This window comes from Juglans regia, chromosome 12 (genome assembly GCF_001411555.2).
Source record: "Juglans regia cultivar Chandler chromosome 12, Walnut 2.0, whole genome shotgun sequence".
In the NCBI taxonomy this organism is placed as follows: Eukaryota; Viridiplantae; Streptophyta; class Magnoliopsida; order Fagales; family Juglandaceae; genus Juglans; species Juglans regia.
The window spans coordinates 31,064,566-31,086,248 of NC_049912.1; the positions used below are offsets into that span (position 1 = coordinate 31,064,566).

General features: G+C 33.0%; 2 protein-coding genes across 3 annotated transcripts; one reads left to right on the top strand and one right to left on the bottom strand.

Moving 5' to 3' along the window:
- The first annotated feature begins 5,919 nt into the window (after window positions 1-5,919).
- On the top strand, window positions 5,920-8,450 carry LOC108983887 (protein MID1-COMPLEMENTING ACTIVITY 1-like). 2 transcript variants are annotated; one of them, XM_018955673.2, is made up of 7 exons: window positions 5,920-6,346; window positions 6,566-6,918; window positions 7,031-7,143; window positions 7,245-7,316; window positions 7,428-7,534; window positions 7,628-7,721; window positions 8,188-8,450. In XM_018955673.2, exons 1-7 carry the CDS (start codon window positions 5,948-5,950, stop codon window positions 8,238-8,240), a joined length of 1,191 nt encoding a protein of 396 aa, XP_018811218.1. In that variant the 5' UTR covers window positions 5,920-5,947; the 3' UTR covers window positions 8,241-8,450. The 2 variants fall into 2 exon arrangements, with proteins under 2 accessions (XP_018811218.1, XP_018811217.1); XM_018955672.2 differs by lacking the exon at window positions 8,188-8,450 and having other exon boundaries at window positions 7,628-7,892.
- Window positions 8,451-8,608: 158 nt separating this feature from the next.
- Window positions 8,609-14,599, bottom strand: LOC108983886 (multiple inositol polyphosphate phosphatase 1). Its single transcript, XM_018955671.2, has 11 exons — window positions 14,330-14,599; window positions 13,710-13,794; window positions 12,898-13,191; window positions 12,413-12,571; window positions 11,413-11,553; window positions 11,226-11,282; window positions 10,714-10,852; window positions 10,008-10,112; window positions 9,651-9,841; window positions 9,314-9,355; window positions 8,609-9,208 (listed from the first exon to the last, which is right to left on the bottom strand). The coding sequence occupies exons 1-11, from the start codon at window positions 14,434-14,436 to the stop codon at window positions 9,044-9,046; spliced, it is 1,485 nt and encodes a 494-aa protein (XP_018811216.2). The 5' UTR covers window positions 14,437-14,599; the 3' UTR covers window positions 8,609-9,043.
- Window positions 14,600-21,683: the final 7,084 nt, after the last annotated feature.

Genomic DNA, 21,683 nt, shown 5'->3' on the forward strand with positions numbered 1-21,683 from the left:
TAATATATACAATGCTTTGAATTGCTTTTTATAATTACACAAAATGAAGAGTGTTTACGTAATAAGAAATGATTAAATTCAAATAAAATTGAGGAGGTGTTTGGAATCTTGGATTCTCATCTCATCTCATTATTACAATTTCTTTAAATTTCTACATAAAATATAATAAATAATTCAACTTTTTCAAATTTCAAAATAATTTTTCCTAATTTCTATATTAAATATAATAAATATTTTAATTTTTATTCTACTATTTACAAACTATCTCTGAATCCAAACCTCTCCAATCATTTTTACAAAATGACACTATCATATCAATTTATAAATTAGTATTGATTAATAAAAATGAATCAGAATGCTCTAATCAAAAGGTTTATTTGTTTTGCCAAAGGCCTTGGTCTAGTTGGCATAATTTCTAATTTTCAAAATAGAAATTTAAAGTTCGAAACCTCCCTCTTAAAAAAAAAAAAAAAAAAGGAGATTTATTTATTTTATTGGTTTATTTATTATTTTTAAATTGGTTTTTTTTGCTTTTATATTTCTTGCATATAAAAGTAAAGGGATTTTATAGAAACCATATGCTGTTATCAGGGTATAAAATTAGTTCATGAGGTATTTTTTTAAAAGTTAAATAATCTATAGTTTTAAAATTGATCAAATTGGTCTACTCGTCAATGCTTTAAATTTTGTTTAGGTGGTCGTTCCGTTGTACCATTTTAGATTGAAGATTTTTAAAATGAATATACATGGAAAGCATTAGAAAAATAGAGATAATGGTGTCAAAACATAATATTAAAAAAGTAAAAAAAAAAATGGAGTTGAGACAAAAAAGAAATAAAGATTCTAGAAATTATTAAAAATAATGACATTAAAAAAAAGAGAACGTGGAGATATATTTAAAGTTACAAAAAAAAATTATATAAATTCTTTTTAGATTTTAAAATTACATTAATGCTATTTAGATTTAAAATTTGTAAAAATGCCCCCCAAACTCAATAAAATTATTATTAAAATAGTCTAGAACGAAATTTAGTCAAGAATTGATTGAAGTGGACTAGAATTTGGGACGAAATGTAATAAAGATATATAATATATCGAGTAATACATCAAAACGAAAAATTCCAACCGTTCCAAATAGAATGTAACGGAACGGAATTCAAAAGTATTCTACTCATAATAAAATTTAGAATTCCTTTCAAAGGTGCACGTCAACACCAATGAATGATCCACACGTGTCACTTACAAGGCTATGTATGCATCATGCATATAAAGATTCTAAGGTATCAACTAACAAAAAGATATCTAAAAATCCATAATTCAAAAAAATTAAAACTAAGAAATTAAAACAAAAAAATAAATCTCAAACAAAAAAAAAAGAGAGAGAGAAAAGTTAAAATACATGAATATCAAAAAAAATATTAAACAAACAAAATAATAATAATTGTAATAGAGTTTTCCCACGACTGACCATACAACAAGCCTATAAGGGATTACTAAAGAAGTAAGTTAGAGAGTTCGGTCGAGCTCAACCAAGCTCGACCGAACTCTCCCCTAAAAGGAGTCAATGGGCCTCCCCTAAAAAAATATTACTAATGACCATCCCCTAAAAGGAGTCAATGGGCCTCTGCAGAGTATTCGGCCCATGAGCAAAACTCACCTGCGAAGCAACTCGGGCTTGGGGAAAGCAGACGGTAGAGGCAAATGAGACTCACCGTCCTGACACCTCTTCGATGATACCTTACCCTCGGCAACCTGCGCAGATAGGTGGGCAGAAAATATGGAGAACCATTGATCTCTTGATAGCATATATGGAAGGGCTTAATAATGAACGTCTTTAAGGTAAAGTGAGTCAGTGAGCCACGCCGCATTAATGCCACCATTCCCCAGACTTTATGCCGTATTAATTATGTCGGCCCCAAAAGGCACGCCACATTAAATGATTATAATTAAGTGAACAGTTGAATGGATATGGGCTCCCCGAAGTTAAGTACGAGTTGTCCCCACTCAGAAACCTAGTATAAAAGCCAACCCCAGGTATGAAGAATTATCTTTGATTTCTCAAACCTCACGCACAAACTACTAAGGAGATATATTGACTTTAGTATTAGAGACTTCACGGCCTCCACCAAGGCCTCCCACTCTCAGTGTTTTCTTAAGTGTACAAGTGAAGTTGCTGAAATCCGGCCCAAAGGAGTATGAAACACGACGTTAACAATCATAATAAATAATATCTTCAATTTAACCTATTTACGTATATGAATAATGATATATATAAGCTTAAAATATATGATTGTACACGAAACCAGAAAACTGATTGGGACCAGCCGTCGGAGCTCAGAACTGGCCGAAACAGATAGTGAACCGGTCGGCCGGCGGTGGAAATATAACAAAACTGACGTGGGCTGGTTCGGTCTCGGTTTGAACCAGGAAAAAATTGATGAATCGGCCGACGTCACGTCAACAACCCCTTTTGTTTTATATATATCACATTCTAAAACGACGTCGTTTCACTTAAATAAATGAAACATCATCATTTTGCTTCTTGAGTTTTTAAAAAAAAAAAACTAAAGAGGAACAACGCCGTTTGACATAATCCAAACAACGCCGTTTCATCCTAGGGCTTATTCAAAACGGCTGCCCTATTCTTCTCTTCTCATTCGAGCCCTAAGCCCTCATCTCATCCTCGATCTCCAGCTTCAGCCTTTCGCAGCCCTACTCTCCAGCAGCTGCGGCATCGGCAGTGGCAACGATAGCGGCCTAGCCTCCAAGACGTCCATGTCCCTTTGGCAAACAATGCATCCCACTCCCACGAACGCACTAGTCTTTTCACTCCAATTTTTTGTTAGCTCTGATTTTTAGTTAATAGTTTCGCTCCAGAGGGAAGTGGCATCATGATTTGTATTTTGTAGTATCCTATTTTATCTAGTGTTATTTCTATTTTTATTTTTCTTGATTATGTTGTGGAATGGCTGTTTCGAGATTGCTGGATATTTTTGAATTTGGTGATGTGATTGCAAGAACTGATTTCTAACAAATCGCCAAACTGACCGGCAATCGAAACAATCGGTTTTATCCCTTACACGGTTGATTTTCGACCGATTTTTTTCTCCAAAATTGATGTTTCGGTCAGTTTCAATTTTTGCACAAAACTAAACCGAGAGTCGGTTTTTCACCTTTATTCAAATGTATAAATTTCTTGCATGTCTTTTATAAAAAAAATGGATCATACTATAAAAAAATGCAAAAAAATCATTTTTTTAGAGTTTACTTTTTTACAAAAGACTTACACAAAACTTGAATATTTAGAGATTGCCCCTAGCATTATATATAGAGAAAAACTTCAAACTCATGTGGTGTAAAGTTTGATTTTAAACCATTCAATCAAAAATTGACACGTAAGCAATTTATGTTATTTACAATAGAACTGAGTTGGGCAAATGATATCTCCTAAGAAACTCTCTCCTCTCTCGGTGGTTCTTTCTATTTCTCCTAAGGATGGTACTAGTGGGCTGCCCAATGTTTACTGTTGGGCGTACTGCTGAGCGGTAAATTTGAGGAGCTCTACTAACATTTTCCTTCTCCTAAAACCCATCTCTCTCCCCTCAATTTCTCTCTCTCTCATCAATATGATTATGGGTATACGATAGCCTGCGTCTCCGTTTGGTTTGGTCCCTAAATTCAACCAAAGCATCTTCCAAATAGCCGCTCGAGAAATCATACTCTAGAGGTGAGGAGAATGGTGCAACATTTCCATCCATGACAACATAAAATAGTTGTACTCACAACTAGAAAGTTATGTTGTATTTATGTAAGAATTTGGGTAATCCAAGAAAAATTAAGGCAAAGATAATGGAGGAAAGAAAAGTGGGTACCTAAAAAATCAGATTCAGGCTTCGTTTGGTTACTAAACCTCTCTCAACTCATCTCAACTCATCTCAACTCATCATTACAACTTTTTAAAATTCCAACATAAAATATAATAAATAATTCAACTTTTTCAAATATCAAAATAATAATAATATTAAAAAATAATATTCTAACAATATTTTATCATCTCAACTCAACTTAACTCAACTCACTTCAACATCCAAACACAACCTCAGAAAGTCCTAGGAGTGAGAGCTTCGCGAGAAAGTCCAATAGTAATAAAAAAATTAATAAAAAAATATTTAATAATAATAAATAGTACTATAAAATAAATAATAAATAATAAATAATAATAAAATATTTTAAAAATATCTGAGATATTCTTAAAAAAAAGGTAGCTGTATACCGTTGGGAGCTATTGTTGAGACTCTGTTAGGATTCGTTTGGAATCTAAATTCATCTCAACTCATCATTATAATTTTTTTAAATTTCAACACAAAATATAATAAATAATTTAACTTTTTCAAATCTCAAAATAATAATAATAATATTCTAATCATATTTTATCATCTCAACTCAACTCAAGTTAGTTTAATATCCAAACGTACCCTTAGTGTATTTCATGTTTTTTTTTCTTTATATGTATTTTTTTAACAATTTTAAATATATATTTTAAAAAAATTATAATATTATTTAAAATATTTTCTTAATTATTAAATAAAAAATATTTAAAAATCAACGGGAGAGAGAGAGAGAGGAAGGGAGGGAGGGGGGAGAAAGAGAGATACCTTGCGAAGAGAGGGGGAGAAGGAGAGAGAGAGAGAGCGACTGAGTGAGGATGTTGCCATAGAATTTTTTATTTTTTATTTTTTTCAGTAATAGATTCTACTATATTTATTTTAGGTTGCATGTGTAAGTTTTTTTTATTGAAGGGTGTAAATGTTCTATATTCATCGCATCCGATCTGGAGGGCCTTTTTTTTTTTAATATATATATATTTTTTTTTTCATACAGAACCCTCCTACTTATTATCTCTATATTACACACTAACTCGTATAATTTTTCGTTATAGTATATGATATAGAAATGATGAATAAAATTTGTATACAGCATATTCTCACACATATACAATATATATTAGGGAAGATAATATATGACACGATCCATTAATCTATACGACGACGATACGATAATAGTGAGTTTGAGTTTAGTCTTAACGGGTTTGGATCAAAACGGATTGACCCGTTAAGATACGATTACTTAACGGATTGATAACGTTATGACCCGTTAAGAAAGTTAAAGTTATAATTATATCCTAATACCTAAAAGTAAAATTGTTGGAATTTTAATTTCAATATTTTTATTGTTTGATTTGTAATTTTAGACTTATAGTTAGTTTTATATATATATATATATATTTTTAGATATTGTGATTTTAACATTTATATAAAATTATGTTAAATTTAATAAGGTCAAATAGATTAATTTTGGGTCTGTTTAATCCATTTACATAAAAAGGTTGAAATGAGTTGGGTCGTGTCATATTAATATATTTTGTAGTATTCATTAACGAGTCAAAACGGATCGTGTCGTATCAAATGATCATATTAATGAGTCATATTAAGATTTGAGATTTTGACACAATAAATTTAATGGGTCGTGTACAGGTTGACTCAAATAGTATAATATATATCTTGACACGACATGAATACGCAACAATTCGACAACCTTAATATATATCTCTACGTTACATATCCCTATATTCTCACACATATAGTCTGGTATAGAAATACACGTTCGGTAACGGTACTACTCCGTCGGTTGTCCTTTCAAGTTTCAAAGCGTAACCAACAAGGAGGAATCATGCATTATTACGTAACAAAAGCAAAAGCTAAAAGAAAAAGGAGGAAAATAAAGCAACCAAAACCAAAAATAATTAAGGACAATTAATTATAAGAAACCTCTTAGAAGATCACTACTTCATGTACACCCGTCTGGAATTATATATATATATATATATATATATATATATGATCAGTCAATCCCCGCAGGGCACACCCGACTCAGCAGCATATATCATATGGCAAGCTTTCCACAGGAATCGGCAGCAGGAGTAGTACTGGAGGCGTTAAACCTCGCGAACATGATCATCATTATATCATCGGCCCGAAACGCCACGACACACCGAACGAACTGCGAGCAACTGTCGGAGCACGTGAGGCTGATAGGGAACTTTTTGGAGAAGCTAAAATCGACAGACCTGATGAAGTTGCCAGCAACCAAGGAGCCGCTGGATGGTTTGGAGGAGGCACTGAGGAAAGCACTCCGGTTGGTGGAGAGCTGCAGAGACAAAAGCTGTCTGTACATGCTTGCCATGGGGTGGAACGTAGTGTATCAATTCCGCCAAGTCCAGGACGAGATCGATCACTTTCTTCGTCACGTGCCCTTGATTTCCTTGGTCCACGAGTTTCGGATGCAGGTACACCGTACACATCCGTCTAACTTGAATATTTTCCTAATTTGATGTGATGCCATTGATTTTTATGTTTAGTGCATTATAATTTACAATTAGACATGTAGATCATGCATATGTTTTCTGTATTTAAATGACAAAAGCTATCACTCTACACCATAATGATCATCATGACTTGCGTAAATTATGTAATTAGCAACTAACTAATTCAAAAAATGAACCCAGAATTTAAAAAAAGGACTGCAGGCGATTGAAGAGGATAAAAGAGAATACACCCTCGAAAAAGAGGATGTGGAGGCCCAAAATGTTATACTCAAACCGGATCGGACAATGAAAGACGCAGACATATTGGAAAAGTCCCTATCTCGTAGGTATCCTAAACTAGATTTTCATGAAGCACTCCAAGAGGAGAAAGACAAATTAAACATTGAATTGTTGCTCTCACGAACAAATAATGACACCGATCAATGTTGGGTGATTGAGCATCTTATTGATGTGACGGAAAATGTTGTCAACGTGCTCCCCGGTAAGAAGATCAAGAAACTTCTTGTCAATGAACCAACTTATGTGATATCAGGGTAAGCAAGAATTAAACACAGGCGATCAGTATTGATCCTTTCAAAATTTCTATGGTAGTATTTTCATTAACCAAGTTTTCAAAGTGGGTTTACGAAAGTATGCCACGTACAGGTACATATCCAATGCAAAATCCACCTATGAGGACCCTGATTTAAAGCCAGAAGATCAAAATCAATCCGAGTGGCAGGCTGATCTCTTCGCTTGTAGCAGGGATCCTTGTTTAAGTTAGTATAGAAAATACTAATACTTATAATGTGGGTTTGAATTTCTAGCAGAACAGATTGTTACGAAATGATATTTATATATATAAATCTTATTTTAACAGGCTTGAAGACCTGCGTCTATCCCTGTGGAACATTTTCATGGATAGCTAACAAGGTGTCACAAGGGAAAATATGTGAGCGCATAGCATGCATGCATGTCAATTCATGGTATTGGAATCATCTTTCACGAACGTGCTAGTTGTTAACATGAAATTGTACATGTTTGCATTTTGAGATCGATACAGCCCGCGAGCGCGCTATCAATGATCTAATGGCATACTCCCTCTTCTGCGGTTGTTGCTGCTACACTTGCTGCATGAGAAAGAAACTACGTGAACATTTTAACATAGAGGTATTTCCTTAGTAATCAAAGAAGAGCTTTTAGTATGAAGGTGAGTCGTGACAAAACCTTAGCTTATAAATTTATCTAGTTCCTGTTTCGCAGGCAGGCGTGTGTGATGATTTCTTAACTCATCTAATGTGTTGCTGCTGCGCGCTGGTTCAAGAGTGGCGTGAGCTTGAAATTAGAGGCTTTGATGGTAGGTGCAGTACTACATCTTCTAGCTGGAACTTTCTTGCTTATAGTGCGTGTGCCCTTTGCTTTTCATCAATTTAGAAGCTCGGGCCAAAAAGAAGCTCCTTGAATTAAGCAGTGTTTAGATCCAGAAGCTAGAAGAGATTAATTTGAACCAAAAAAAAAAAAAAAAGTACTAAAGTCATAAAGAGATTCTACAAAAATAAATCTATAAACTAACATTACTTCATAAGATAGGTTAGATCCACTTTACAACAAAAGTAAATTTACAATCTAACATACTACATCAAGGTATATCAGTTTGTGAGTTTACTTTTGTGAAATCTCTGTGTCTAAAGAATTTATCAAAAAAGAAAAAACTTGCTTAAAATTGCTAGCTACATATATAGCTTCAAGCAACCTACTAAACTTGCTAGTCAAGTCATTCTAAAGAGGGCTTATATTTTAACAGCTAATTCAAACTTGTGCAGGATGCCAAGGAAGAAAGATGATTCCTCCTCCGTACCAATTTATGAAGCCGTGAATCGCATTTATGATGGTATCTGTACATTCTACTTGTGTGCCAGTTGCTGGAATAGATAAATACAGAAACATTCATAGAGTACGAGATATGTGGACGATCTAGGTAAAGGTAATCTAAAAGCTGTGCGAGGACTCATCCAAGCTAATGTGAACATGAAACGGCAGAATATAAATGGGACCTCTAGAACTAATACAATAACAATTTTCACTATATGACTATGCCCATATATCTCAAGTTGCTTTTTACTTGAAAAGTGACTGCCATGCAACATTCGGTTCGCCATCACAATTTACAATGACCCATATATATCTCTGCATCTCCCGGCAGTAAACCATCTAAAACTCTCTTCAGATGTCACGAGTGCTTCAGAAAATTATAAATTATAGGGTCAGTAAAATTGATAAATCTCATTAACATTCGTTGCTCTCCTCTGAGAACAAACACTTGTGCTAAAACTAAAAGAGGACACCCACTTCCAAAGGTACTTAAATGAAGCGAAGCCAGGACTCGAGGAATCTGTAATGTTGTGTTTAGAGTAGTGGCGTTCAGAGTAAAGCCACTACACAATCTGAAAACAAATTATACAACATCACTCTCCTTACCTCCAATACTCCAAAATTAAAACTTCTGGGTAGAACTAGAAAACTCAAGTCACGATAAATATTTTCAGCATTAGCAGTGGAAGCCATCCATTATCGTACTCTGTTAGCTAGGAAGAGCTGGCTAAGGCCAAAAATAAAGTTTATGAAGGCAGTGCCAACAACAAAAGAGTATTTCATACTTCCTTCCTTCTTGAAGAGTTACTACAAATCATCTTTGTGAGACCATTTATCATCATTTCCCAGAAAGAGCCAACGGAACAGCATTGCTAACCTACTGGTTAAAGAAGGGTTCTGCTTCGCTTTTGTCAGCTTCACACTGCAGACTGTATGATAATCACTCTTAAGATGAGGAGCAACTATTCCTTCCTGAATAAAGGCACAAAATTAAATTAGTTCTACAGTCAACATAATGATAAAGGATAATGGTAAAGGAATATCTCCCAACGCATTAGAGTTGGATTATATTAGTACCTTAAAAACCTTGAACGGACAGATATCAGAACCATCACAACCCTATTCAATGAGACGAAACATAATATTAGCAAACAAAATCAACAGACATCAGAAAGGCATACATGGACTTGCAACAATAAGTGGATGTGCTACAGCTTGATAGCAGCGGACATAACAAATTGGGCAGATGAAAGATGACAGGGTAATTATGCATTCAGTAAATTAACATTAAAATTAATACTTTTTGTAGTCTTGTCATCATAAATATAAAATATGAATATAAAACCCATATATCAGAAGCCATGACTACAAATTGGAAGGAAGTGGGGAGGGGAATGAAACAAGAAATACTCACCGGCATTGGAATGGGGTCTTCATTGTGCAGTACTTGCACTAAGTACTTGCTTGAAGAGTTAGCTGGACAGCTGTACAGAACCAGCATGTTATTCCCACCAAAAGGTGCTACAATGCTGCCCCTCCAATTTCTCTCTTGGGGTGGCTTTGGAGGGAGTTCCAAGGGTTGCTCCCTCTGTATTTGTTGAAATCCTGTAATAATAAAGATAAACCTGCTGAGAAGAAACCGATAGCAGAACCCATCCACAAGCACATAGGTTATGCTTAAAATGCTTCACACGCAGACACAAAAAGATCCACATGCCCACATGTGCACGCAAATACATCATAAGAGAAATCCAGAATGTTAAGCACGCACCAGATCCGTCGTGAAAAAGTCCAAGCAGACATGTGAATGGAACCACGGTTTCTGCATGTGCGAACCGAAGTCTTGCCTTCTCATAACTTCCATGAGCAAGGTTTTCTAGGGCAGACAGAAGCAGCAAAATAATAAAGCCCAGTGAGAAGTATGAAAGCTTTTGACAACCTTAATAAGGTCAAGCAACCACTTTTGAAAAATGAAAATCTTGCAGTAAACATATAAAAGGATTCATCAACACATGAAAGACATATCACAGTATATCATCAATACCAAGTAAAGATGCTTGGTAGATCTGAGTCTGACCTACATTTCATATGCCTTTCATTTGGTTGCAAGTGACCTCATTACTAAGTATCTAATTGAGGCATAAATAAAGAAAGAAAAATAACTACAATGACAACATACTATCAGGGGAATGGGAAGTAACATTGATGGTGCAACACCAAGGGACAAAAAAAAAAAAAAGTGTTGGTAGATGCCTATGACACTATATTTTGGCACTCACGCCAGGCCTAGTGTGCTTATCTAGAGCTTCCCCACTTTGAGGTACCATGAGAAAACTAACCAATTTCTACAAGTGAACAATTAACCAATCATGGAATGTGAAGCCAAAGAAGGGAATGTAATGCACTATGAACACTTTTTTTGATAGGTGCTGCAATGCAATATGAACACTGGTGTGAAATAAGAAAATCTATGTTACCTTCTTGGGCCTTGATAGCTTGTTCCATGGATTGCAAAACATCTTCAAGTAGTGGCACTCCCATGTGATAGTTCAATGAATTACCATAACCCTTCAGTATAAACACCTCCAAGTCATCTGCCCACTCCAGCAAAGAAACCTACACAGCCATAAATTTTGCACAACAATAAGCAAATGCAGAAGATACAAGATGATTTCCTAACTTATATTAGTGAACAAAAATATACTTTACCATAAAGGATCTCAACTATTACAGGGGAGGAAAATATTCATTTTTCTACAATATCAAATCACCATCTTTTCAACTCAAGAACAAAGATATCAATTACCAATAAATAACAAACCATTTATCACAAATGCACTTTGAAGTGGTATAGTAGCTGGAGATGTTGCAGATCAACATTTATTTTCTCATACAGGTAGTAGTAGAGCAGAAATCAACAAGGCTATCAGGAAACCAATCACACAGAAACTAGAATAATATATTTAATAACACGAGCAATCTCATGTACCTCAGATGGGCTGAAGAGACTACAAGCTTGATCAGTAATGTCCAACAATGATGCTTCCTAGAAAATTGAAAAACCAGTGTTATAATTGCAACAAAGAAAAATTGCAACTAAGAGACAATTCCATACTCATGCAATAACCAGGATTAGGCTGGTCACAAAAACTGAAAGAGAGGAAAACGTTGATCACCTGTTTACACAGAAACCAGAGAGAAGAAGTATCCTGCCTTGTAAAATTTAGTCCGTAGCGACTTACTAATGCAGAGGTGATTTCATCTAAGATAGGTTCCTTAAGCTTATCAACAGCAGGCTCCTGCCTTTTCCTGAAGTCCTGCACCAGCACATGCAAATTGACACATGATTGCAATGAGATTTATGATTAAACATCTATTACAGAAAAAATATGAAGACATACCTTGAACTTGTCAAGGCCTTCTTCATAAATCTATTAATGAATTTTTGTTGATAGCTACAGTGCTTAAAAAATTATCGAGACATGCTCAAGATCACACAAAGAAAAAGACCACGTACTGTTCAAATCTGTGGTAATTGGTTCTAAGACATAGGGCATGGTCAAGCCCATAACCAAACGAATGCTAATTTCTTTTCTCCAGTGGGTAAGGGTGTTATGATGGCACGTCTAGGTAGAGAATATCAACTTCTGGTCTTCCCCACCTTAGTTGTTTTATCAAAAAAATAAGGAATGCCAATTTCTTCCAAAGAGAAAACTTTAGGCGACACATTTTTTAAATGAGTTGGGAAAAAGATCTCTCAATATGGGTACACGCAATATATTTAAGGTTTCCTCAAGGAGAAAAAGATCTCTCTATATGGGTACACGCAATATATTTAAGGTTTCCTCAAGGACAAGAAGAGGCGACATGGATAAAGGCAGTAAATAAAAGTTTCTTTCACCAAAAGGAAGAGTATGCTGTCCGTAACAAAAAAAAACACTAAAATAAGAGTTGCACACAAGAATTCTCCTACTATAACACAAGCTGACATGGTTTTGAATTCAAACATATAGGAAGGCCTAATCCCTTTAATGACTCATAGGCAGTTCTCTCTACATCAGATTAAGTATGAACAGTTGTAATGTATTCTATAATATGCATTTTTAATACTAAATATCATGCTTTGTTGTTGAATATGTTTAGGTGGGTCTATGAAATCCAATACTGCATAAATACCTTGTAGTTTTCACAAGTATCATAAAACCTTAGCAATATATCACTTGCACGACTTTCACTAGTAACAGCAAATGCTCGATGACGTCCTGGTCCAAGACTGCCTTTCCCACTGAGGAGTCCCATTCCAAATGCCACAGCACTAGCGGATGCCCGAGGAACCTATGTCGTCAGAACACAGAGATACATAATTTTAAAGGTTCAGAAGGGAAGAAAAGAGAAGAGTCCCAGACCATAATCACAGCCAAAATGATGCAACCAACCTTGATCATTTTAGCACCTCAGCACCAAAAGAAACTAATTGGTATTAAATCATGACACTCAAAAGTCCCATAAGCAGAACTCCAAAATGATAAATGAGAATAAGGCAGCAGATAGAATAACTTGCTATCAGTTCTAGAATCTGAGCATAGCAAAAGCTTGAGGAAACATTTGAAATAATGCACTTTAACATGATTGAAAGAAAAAAAACTAAAAGAATGGCTCACTTGAGTTGCCCTTATTGCATATACATCCGGGTGGTATTCCTCATTAAACACATCTGGAAAATTTTCTCTAATCCTGATTCCAAGATCATACAGTTCAATCTCTCCTTTGCTAATTAATTCTCCACCTTTCATCTTTCCTTTCCAAGGAGATTTCCATTCTCTTAACCATGATGGAACCTTTTGCAAAGACAACATCTGTTCTTCTGCATCCCTTGTAAGTACTTTTAGACGAGCTTCCAAATTGTCCAACTCTCTTATCCGTTTCTTAGTAGGGGAACGAGTTCCATGCCTTGCCTGACAATAAAAGCTGCATTAGGGATGTTTTTGGGTCTGTAAACACATAAATGAACTTTGACTGGGCCCCTAATCGTTTGAGGCACTGCAATAAAAGGTTTGTCCCAGTAAAATAACACAATAACACGTGAAACTTTCTTAAGGTCACCTGATATTAAAATGTTGAGAAAACTTAATTATATTCTATAGTGAGTTGATCCAAGCTGCACTACTGCACTCACACGGAGGTCTCCGTGAGGAGCTTTCTCTCTCTCTCTCTCTCTCTCTCTCTCAAATGTTGTGTTCAGAATTTTAAGTTTCGATTTCTTCACCTCCCCCTCTTGGTCCTCCCCTTAAAGGTAGCATCAGAGGAGCCTGAACTCCACCCTTCTCCACTTTCCCCTAACATTCTCCAATAAGTACAGAACATTCAAGTTTGACATCATATCTAACGACATGATCTATGAAACAAGACGCACAAACAATAAAATAAATGAAAAAAAAGTATTGGCAATCTAAAACCTGTGAAGTAAAATTACCACAAGATTTAAGTGGATGGGAATACATCCATCAGGAACATTGGAAGGCGAAAAGTAATTGTTGGTGGGTTTCACGAAACCATATCTGCATGAAAAATCAATTAACATAGTTTATTAATCAGGCGACTCTGCCAAATTAGATGTTATTCTCTTCCACCAACAAGCACACGCACGGCACACACATAAGGACAATACTGAGAAGCCATTCATTGATATGCCAACACAGCAAATGAGGCCACTTTTCTGTGCCTCTGATCACAAGACAGCATTCAAAACTCGAGACTATTCTCATTTTCTATTCAGGCTTGTTTTCTTCATTTTATACACTAGTCGTAGATACCAGAACAAGAAAAGATATAAAAACAAGAATTCTACTTCCGATCCTTTTCCTCAAATTTCTCGGCATCCGAACAGAATAATAAGGTCAAAAGATCGGTTCCAGGCTAGACACCACTACGTATGAAAACTGAAAGAGTGGTATACGCGCACATTAAGGCGGATTCTACAAGAACCGAAAAAGAAATCTAAAAAAGCTAAAACACGAAGATTAATTAATGTATAATATATTTTATTTGGGATTAACATATGAACTAGTGGAGGCGAGGAAAGGGGGACGGGACCTGGTCACGGTAGAAAGATGTTTTCGAACATCGAAAGCTTCTTCGGCATTTGAATCAGCTAATTGAGACAAAAGAAGGAGGAGAAGCAAAAAGAGAGCCCTCTCCATTCTGTCTCTATCTGCAATATCTATGTCCCTCGCTCTTGATAAAAAAGAATAAACAGGAAGGAAGCCAGGGGAAATTAAAGTATTTCTGCCTTGCCACTGACAGTGCACCCGACGGCTTAGTTCTCCGTCGGTGAAACAAAAAGCAAAATTCTCATTAAAAAAAATAAAATAAAATAAAAATAAATCTAATAATAAGCGATTATATGTATTAATACGTTTATTTATTATTTATTTAATATAATTGATAAAAATAGATTTTATTAAAAATAATATTAATTAAATTTAAAATATAAAAATAATAATATCAAGAAAAAAGTAAAGAAGACATATTCCTCTCAACTATTCTCCTTGTATTTTCAGGCTCAAACTAATGGGCCTCTGGTGATCCAAAAACAAATGAAACTGGGCTCTTGTTGGTAGTAGCCCCAAAGCTTTCCTAATCTGCTTGACATCCTTGTATTTTGAGGCCTAAACTAATGGGCCTTCTGTGATCCAAAAATAGAAATGAAACTGGGCTCTTGGTTTTTGGGACTCTGCACTCCGGTCTTCGTTACCTAGCGGTTTTCACTTCTCCGGGCAGTAGAGCAGGCAACCAAGGCTCGTCCACTTCCTCGGTGATCTCCAGCCAGGGTCACAAAGCCAAAAATGGTTCGTTCTCCGTTCTTAACCATCTGTTCTCTTAAATTGAAGTCAATGTTATTAGGTCTGTTCCATGAAATTTAAATGGATCGTTCAATATACGATATGGCATCTAATGCTTATCTCTACAATCTTGAATGTGATCAATACAAAAATCAAACAAAAATCTGTAGCATATTTGATTATTCATCTCGTTAATACTATATTAAACTCGTTTGTTTAAAAATAAAAAGTGGAATGACGAGAAGTTTAGTATTAGTATATATTTGTACTCTTCTTTGGGTGGGAAGGCGGGGTATCCAATTTCCGTAAGGTCTTGATAAATTATGCAGAAGTGATCAATCATACAAAGAAAACCTAGGTGGAGATATCTGCACTAGTGCTGGACTTAATTTTCTCAATCATGTACTTATAATTTGGGTATATTGGGTGCTATTTTCCTTTTTGAATCGAAGTAAAAAAATTTCTTTTCTCTTCACACGCACTTATCAACATATATATATATACTAGCAGTGAATTTACGTGCGATGCACGTTTGCCCTGTATTAGATTATTCTAAAATATAAACATCTAGTGTAGAAGAAGAGAATTTAATGATAAGGTCTATGAATATAATATAACTAATTGTTTAAACAAACTATAATTGTTTAAGGTCTCTAATAATAGATTTAAACAAACTATACGTTTAAGCAAGTCTGAAAAGTGAATATTACATAATTGTTTCTTTCGTTACTGAAAGTAAAGTCAGAAACGACTAAATATAGTTATTCTTTTGTTACTGAAAGTAAAGTTTCCGGGTTATGGATTCAAAGTGGTGTGTTTTCCTCATTCACAGCATTTATAGAGAGAACATTGAAGTTTTTGTGACGTTGTTTTTGGAGTTGATTTAAATCTGCACCCAATTGTATGATCCATTTTTTGGTTGAACATAATTTTGCAATATTTTGGATATACGGTAAATGTTCTTATATGGTGAATAAATATAATGTAAAAGATATTTTTAATAACTTCCTATTTGAATATCTAAGATTAAATATTTTTAAAATATAAATTGGAATATGAATAAGTTGGTTACCTCTCCTGTATGTTCCATTAGTTCGATTGCTGTGCAACCTAGAGCTTCTTCTGCAATTTTACCGAACATGACAGCCCCCAATCGTCCATTACCATCGTCAACGTCGATGTAAGCTCGACAGCTATATAAACAAACTATATTTTTTAGTCTGAATGATTAAGCAATAATTTGAATATAACATAAAATTGATTAAAGAAACATTTACGACGTAAAATATGAATATAAGATATATACCGTGGTTGTGCATTACTCATGTATTTGCAATGATAACATTGAAATTTTTCATTTTGTTCATATCCAGTCCCCTTCTTACACCCAATGCAGGACATGTAGAAGAATATTTGATGGAGATCAACCACACAAATAGTTGCTTTAATCCAAAATCTTGCTTTCTGCATTAATTTTGGAACATATATATATTTTAATGGTTGTAAATAGTATGTAACCTTAAGATAAGGTTGTATTTATTTTGAAAATGCATGTGTAAAATTTTTAAAAGGTAATATATATAAAGAAAAAAAAAGTTTAAGAAGACCGTAGAAATGTACCGTCATTGGTTGTAATGATTTAAGAAAACCAGTAAGATCATCAAGCTTAATTATGTCTTTCATGTCAACATTTGATACTGATGCTGATGTTGATGCCGTTGTGTGATGTAGATTTTTTTCAACGATTTCTTCAAGCAGTGCATGGTTTAGCATCGTCCTAAATATTTTTAGAATAATTTAAAATGAATGAGAGAAATCATGGAGGAAAAGATATAGTAGGTACAGATTATATATATATATATATATATATATAATAAAGTAAGAAAGAATTACCATTGACATAATGAAGTTGCAGCAGGGATGACGGGATTTAAGGTAAATACACTTGTTGGTTGAGATGAAAGAGAAAGACCTATATTATAAAGAAAAGAAATTTGTTAGTAGATAATAACATTCTATTTTTAATAAATGCTGATGTTATAAGTTGTGTAATATACCATTGTATGAACCGACTTTTATACGTGTTGCGAGTAGAGTTGGCTTAGCTTCAATAATATCAGAGATTGTTCGGCATTCACCATCCACAAATCGACTCCACATAGTTAACCATATGGGCATTAGGCTATAAAATTTAGGAGAAAGTATTTAAAAGTGTAGCATAATGAAATAGTATTGAAAACAAGTTAATTAAAGAATTTATTAATATCACATATATAGTTGAGAAATATTTTTTACCTCTGGTCGATAACATATATTTCTTGAATTTTTGTTGGCCCATGTATTGAGGTAATTTCTCTAGGAGGTTTCATGTATATTGCGATCGCCAGAATAGCTGTCCAATTATGTTAAAAAAAAATTTTGTGAAAACTGAATAAGAGTATCAAGATGTACGTTAAATATATTGACGTGATATTTACCTATTTCAGTTCCAGTGTCTTTGTAGTCATGCAGATTGGTGAATGAGATAATATCATATTCTGGTGGTTGTAATTTCACTTCATCATCTGGAATGTTTTCGATGATTGTTCTTGAATTTAAGATCCACTGGTATTCATGCGCTTCAATTCTATGCCTGGGATCTAAAGGCTTAACATAAGCATTACTGATGTAGTAAGACCGGAAGATGTGTAACATGTCATTACGTAGGTCTATATCTTTGCCAAAAATTATTGCTTGTAATCGGTTGCCCTGCATAATATTGTATAAATGAATAGTTATTTGCATTCAATTGATTGTAAAATAGTATTTATTAAATATATATAAGATTTAATTTGAGAATATAGTTAGAATGAATCTATGTTGTAAGGGGAAAACATATTTATTTTGGATATATCATGTGAAAGAATATAATATAAATATTAAGTATATTCTTGCAAGTATGATAATGATGTCAATGTGTTACCTCATGGTCTATCAATGTCAGATTTTGATATTTTGTCGGTGAATGTTGTGCAGTACGTTTGGGAGATTTGTCTGACATAATCATCTTGATGCTCCAATTTCTTGTACTTGGAGTAATGTCTTTGATTGATGTATAGATAGTTCGCATGTTGAAGCCTACTTATGAATGAAGAGAAAAAAATATTAGTCTAAACAATTGAATTTAGATAAAATAATTTTAATAAAAGAAAAATAAGAAGTTGTGAAAATTACATAATTGAAAAACAAATTGTATTCAATTGAGAGGTATATATTGAAATTCGATTACTTACAGAAGTTTATGATGGATATGCTAGTGTTAGTAATTCTTTATAAACAATATTATTTGTTTCAGCTTCTTCACAATCTTGAGTTGATACTGGTCTTATAAGAACTTTTACTGAAGCAGAAGTCTTGACTCTTGACAATGCTACATAAAGTTGGCCATGACAAAATACAGGTTGAGGCAAGTATATACCAACAAAATCTAATGTCTGTCCTTGTGCTTTATTTATTGTCATCGCAAAACTTAATCTGATAGGAAACTAATAATTATTTAATCGGAAACTACATCTCTATTATTTACAAACTTTATTATTAATATTCATAAAATTTTTATTTCATTTTGTTCTTGAAGCATCTTTTAAAATACAAGTTTATGCACAATATTATTTTTATTGAATGTGTACTCTATTTTATCAAATTCTTTAATTAAATTTTTTATTTTTAAAAATTTCAACATTTTAATAATTGATTACGTATAATTATATGGGTAAAACTGTAAATATTGATTTAAGTATTTACATATAGAACTAAATTTGTTGGTAAAATTTTATGAGCAATTTTATAGCAATTTTGTAAATTTTTATTTTTTTTTATAAACATGCATATATAACTAATAAGATATAACATTTAATTATGTCGGAATGTTAGTTTATAAGTTCACAACTTTAAGAAATTGATATTGCTTGATGATAAAAATGAACTCAAAGAGCAAAAGAATGTCAAATTTTATAAAATTAAATTTATTTTTAATTAAATTATATGATTATATTGATTGATTCAATTAATTTTATTATATATTATGCAATAAGAATGAATTCTGAAGTTTTTAATTCAGATATAAATAGCAAAAGGAAAAAAAATTGCTTAGTAGTAAAATAATAGTAAAAGAGGTATAATTACAGAATTATAATTTAAAAATATTTTAATTTTATAATATTTTTTATTCAACTATTATGTCTCATTTTTTAAAATCCAATAATTATTTAATCCAAAACTACATTTCTATTATTTATAAACTTTCTTATTAATATTCACAAAATTTTTATTTTATTTTATTTTTCAAGCATCTTTTAGAGTATAAGTTTATATACAATATTATTTTTAATGAGTATGTACTCTATTTTATCAAATTCTTTAATTCAAATTTCAATTTTTAAAATTTTCAATATTTCAATAATTGATTACGTATAATTATATAGGTAAAACTGTAAATATTGATGTAATTTTTCAAATGGAGAATGTATTTTGATTGAAAATTTCAACATTTTAATAATTGATTACGTATAATTATATAAGTAAAACTGTAAATATTGATGTAAGTATTTACATATAGAACTAAATTTGTTGGTAAAATTTTTTGAGCAATTTTATAGCAATTTTGTAAAATTTTTTTTTTTGATAAATATGCATATATAACTAATAAGATATAACATCTAATTATGTCGGAATGTTAGTTTATAAGTTCACAACTTTAAGAAATATATATTGCTTGATGATAAAAATGAACTCAAAGAGCAAAAGAATGTTAAATTTTATAAAATTAAATTTATTTTTAATTAAATTATATGATTATATTGATCGATTCAATTAATTTTATTCTATATTATGCAATAAGAATAAATTCTGAGGTTTTTAATTCAAATATAAATAACAAAAGGAAAAAAAAATTACTTAGTAGTAAAATAGTAGTAAAAGAGGTTTAATTACAGAATTATAATTTTATAATATTTTTTATTCAACTGTTATGTTTTATTTTTTAAAATCCAATAATTATTTAATCCAAAACTACATTTCTATTATTCACAAACTTTCTTATTAATATTCACAAAATTTTTATTTCATTTTATTTTTCAAGCATCTTTTAGAGTATAAGTTTATATATAATATTATTTTTAATGATTATGTACTCTATTTTATCAAATTATTTAATTCAAATTTCAATTTTTAAAATTTTCAATATTTCAATAAATGATTACGTATAATTATATAACTAAACTGTAAATATTGATGTAGTTTTTTAAATGGTAAATGTATTTTGTTTATTTTGGAATTATAAAAGAAACAAACTTATAGTTTAGATTTAATTAAGACAGGTGGAACTAATTAAATAAAATATTGTTAGTGAATGTTTTAAGCAATTTTATTTCATTAAATAAAATATAGTATTATTTTTATATGATTTATCTTAAAATATGTTTGGATGTAAATGTGAGATGAGATCGTTTTTTTTTTTGGAAAGATAAATGTAGTAGATTTTCTTTTATATAGAAGCTGCTATATTTGTAAAAGACTCTAAATAATTTACAGTGCAAGATTTCAGGAAAAGTCTTCTTAAAATGTAGTATTATTTTTAAATTAATTCGAAATTATAATTTAAAACAGCTCAAAGTTCATGCAAAATAATTATTGAATAAATGACATTAAATAAATGACTTAAAAGATGTTAAAATCAGAGAAGCAAAAAAGATTATTTGAGTTATTAATTCACAGTATGAAACTAAAAAGTTAAAGGATTCATACTTTCGACACTTTTATATGTAGCTAGTTGTTGGGATATCTTGTTTCCACTTTCAACTTCACGGAGCTCAACTTATGTAAAAAATTCAATAATGTAATATTCTAGTAAAGATAAAAGCAAAGTTGTAAAAAAAAAAAAAAGAATTTACTAATATTTAATATTTTTTCAGATGAGGAATTGTAAATTACAGGAACATATATATTTTTTTTGAGTAATTTTGTAGGAAAAAAACTTTTTTTCCTAATTTTTCTCTCTCTTGTAGCCGATTCTCCCGCACGGCCAGTTCTCCTCCATCGCAGCCCGGCGCCGTCGAGCCCCGGCCATGATCACTGCCACCACCGGTGTGTTCCCCTCACGCCGACGAGCAGCCCTGCCACCTCCATCGTTCCCCACGAGCGCATCCATGGTTCTCCCCCCCGGAAAGAGAACCGAAATGAGTTTCTCCCATTTATGTGATCTCGCGCCGCCGTGCGCGGCCACCGAAGCTCACGACCACCATCGAGGAGTCCCCCTCAAGGCCGCGACCAACCCAGCCACCGTTGAAGTCCCCCACGCGCAGCCCTCCCTCTCCCCTACGGAAATGGAACCGAAATGGGTTTGACCCATTTGTGCCATCTTACGCCGCCGTACGTGGCCGCCGAAGCTCACGACCACCACCAAGGAGTCCCCCTCAAGGCGGCGACCAACCCAGCCACCGTGGAAGTCCCCCAAGCGCAGCCCTCCCTCTCCCCCATGGAAAGTGAACCGAAATGGGTTTCACCCATTTGTTTCACCGAATCTGCGGCCGTAGGCAGCCACCCAGGAAACAGAAAAAAAAAAAAAA

Coding starts and splice junctions, on each gene's coding strand:
- LOC108983887 (XM_018955672.2), top strand. CDS start 5,948: ATGGCAAGCTTTCCACAGGAATCGGCAGCAGGAGTAGTACTGGAGGCG. Junction 6,919..7,030: donor CCAACTTATGTGATATCAGG/GTAAGCAAGAAT, acceptor TGCCACGTACAG/GTACATATCCAATGCAAAAT. Junction 7,535..7,627: donor GTGAACATTTTAACATAGAG/GTATTTCCTTAG, acceptor CCTGTTTCGCAG/GCAGGCGTGTGTGATGATTT.
- LOC108983886 (XM_018955671.2), bottom strand. CDS start 14,436: ATGGAGAGGGCTCTCTTTTTGCTTCTCCTCCTTCTTTTGTCTCAATTA. Junction 12,572..12,897: donor ATGCAATAAGGGCAACTCAA/GTGAGCCATTCT, acceptor CTGACGACATAG/GTTCCTCGGGCATCCGCTAG. Junction 10,113..10,713: donor AGCTATCAAGGCCCAAGAAG/GTAACATAGATT, acceptor TGTCTGCCCTAG/AAAACCTTGCTCATGGAAGT.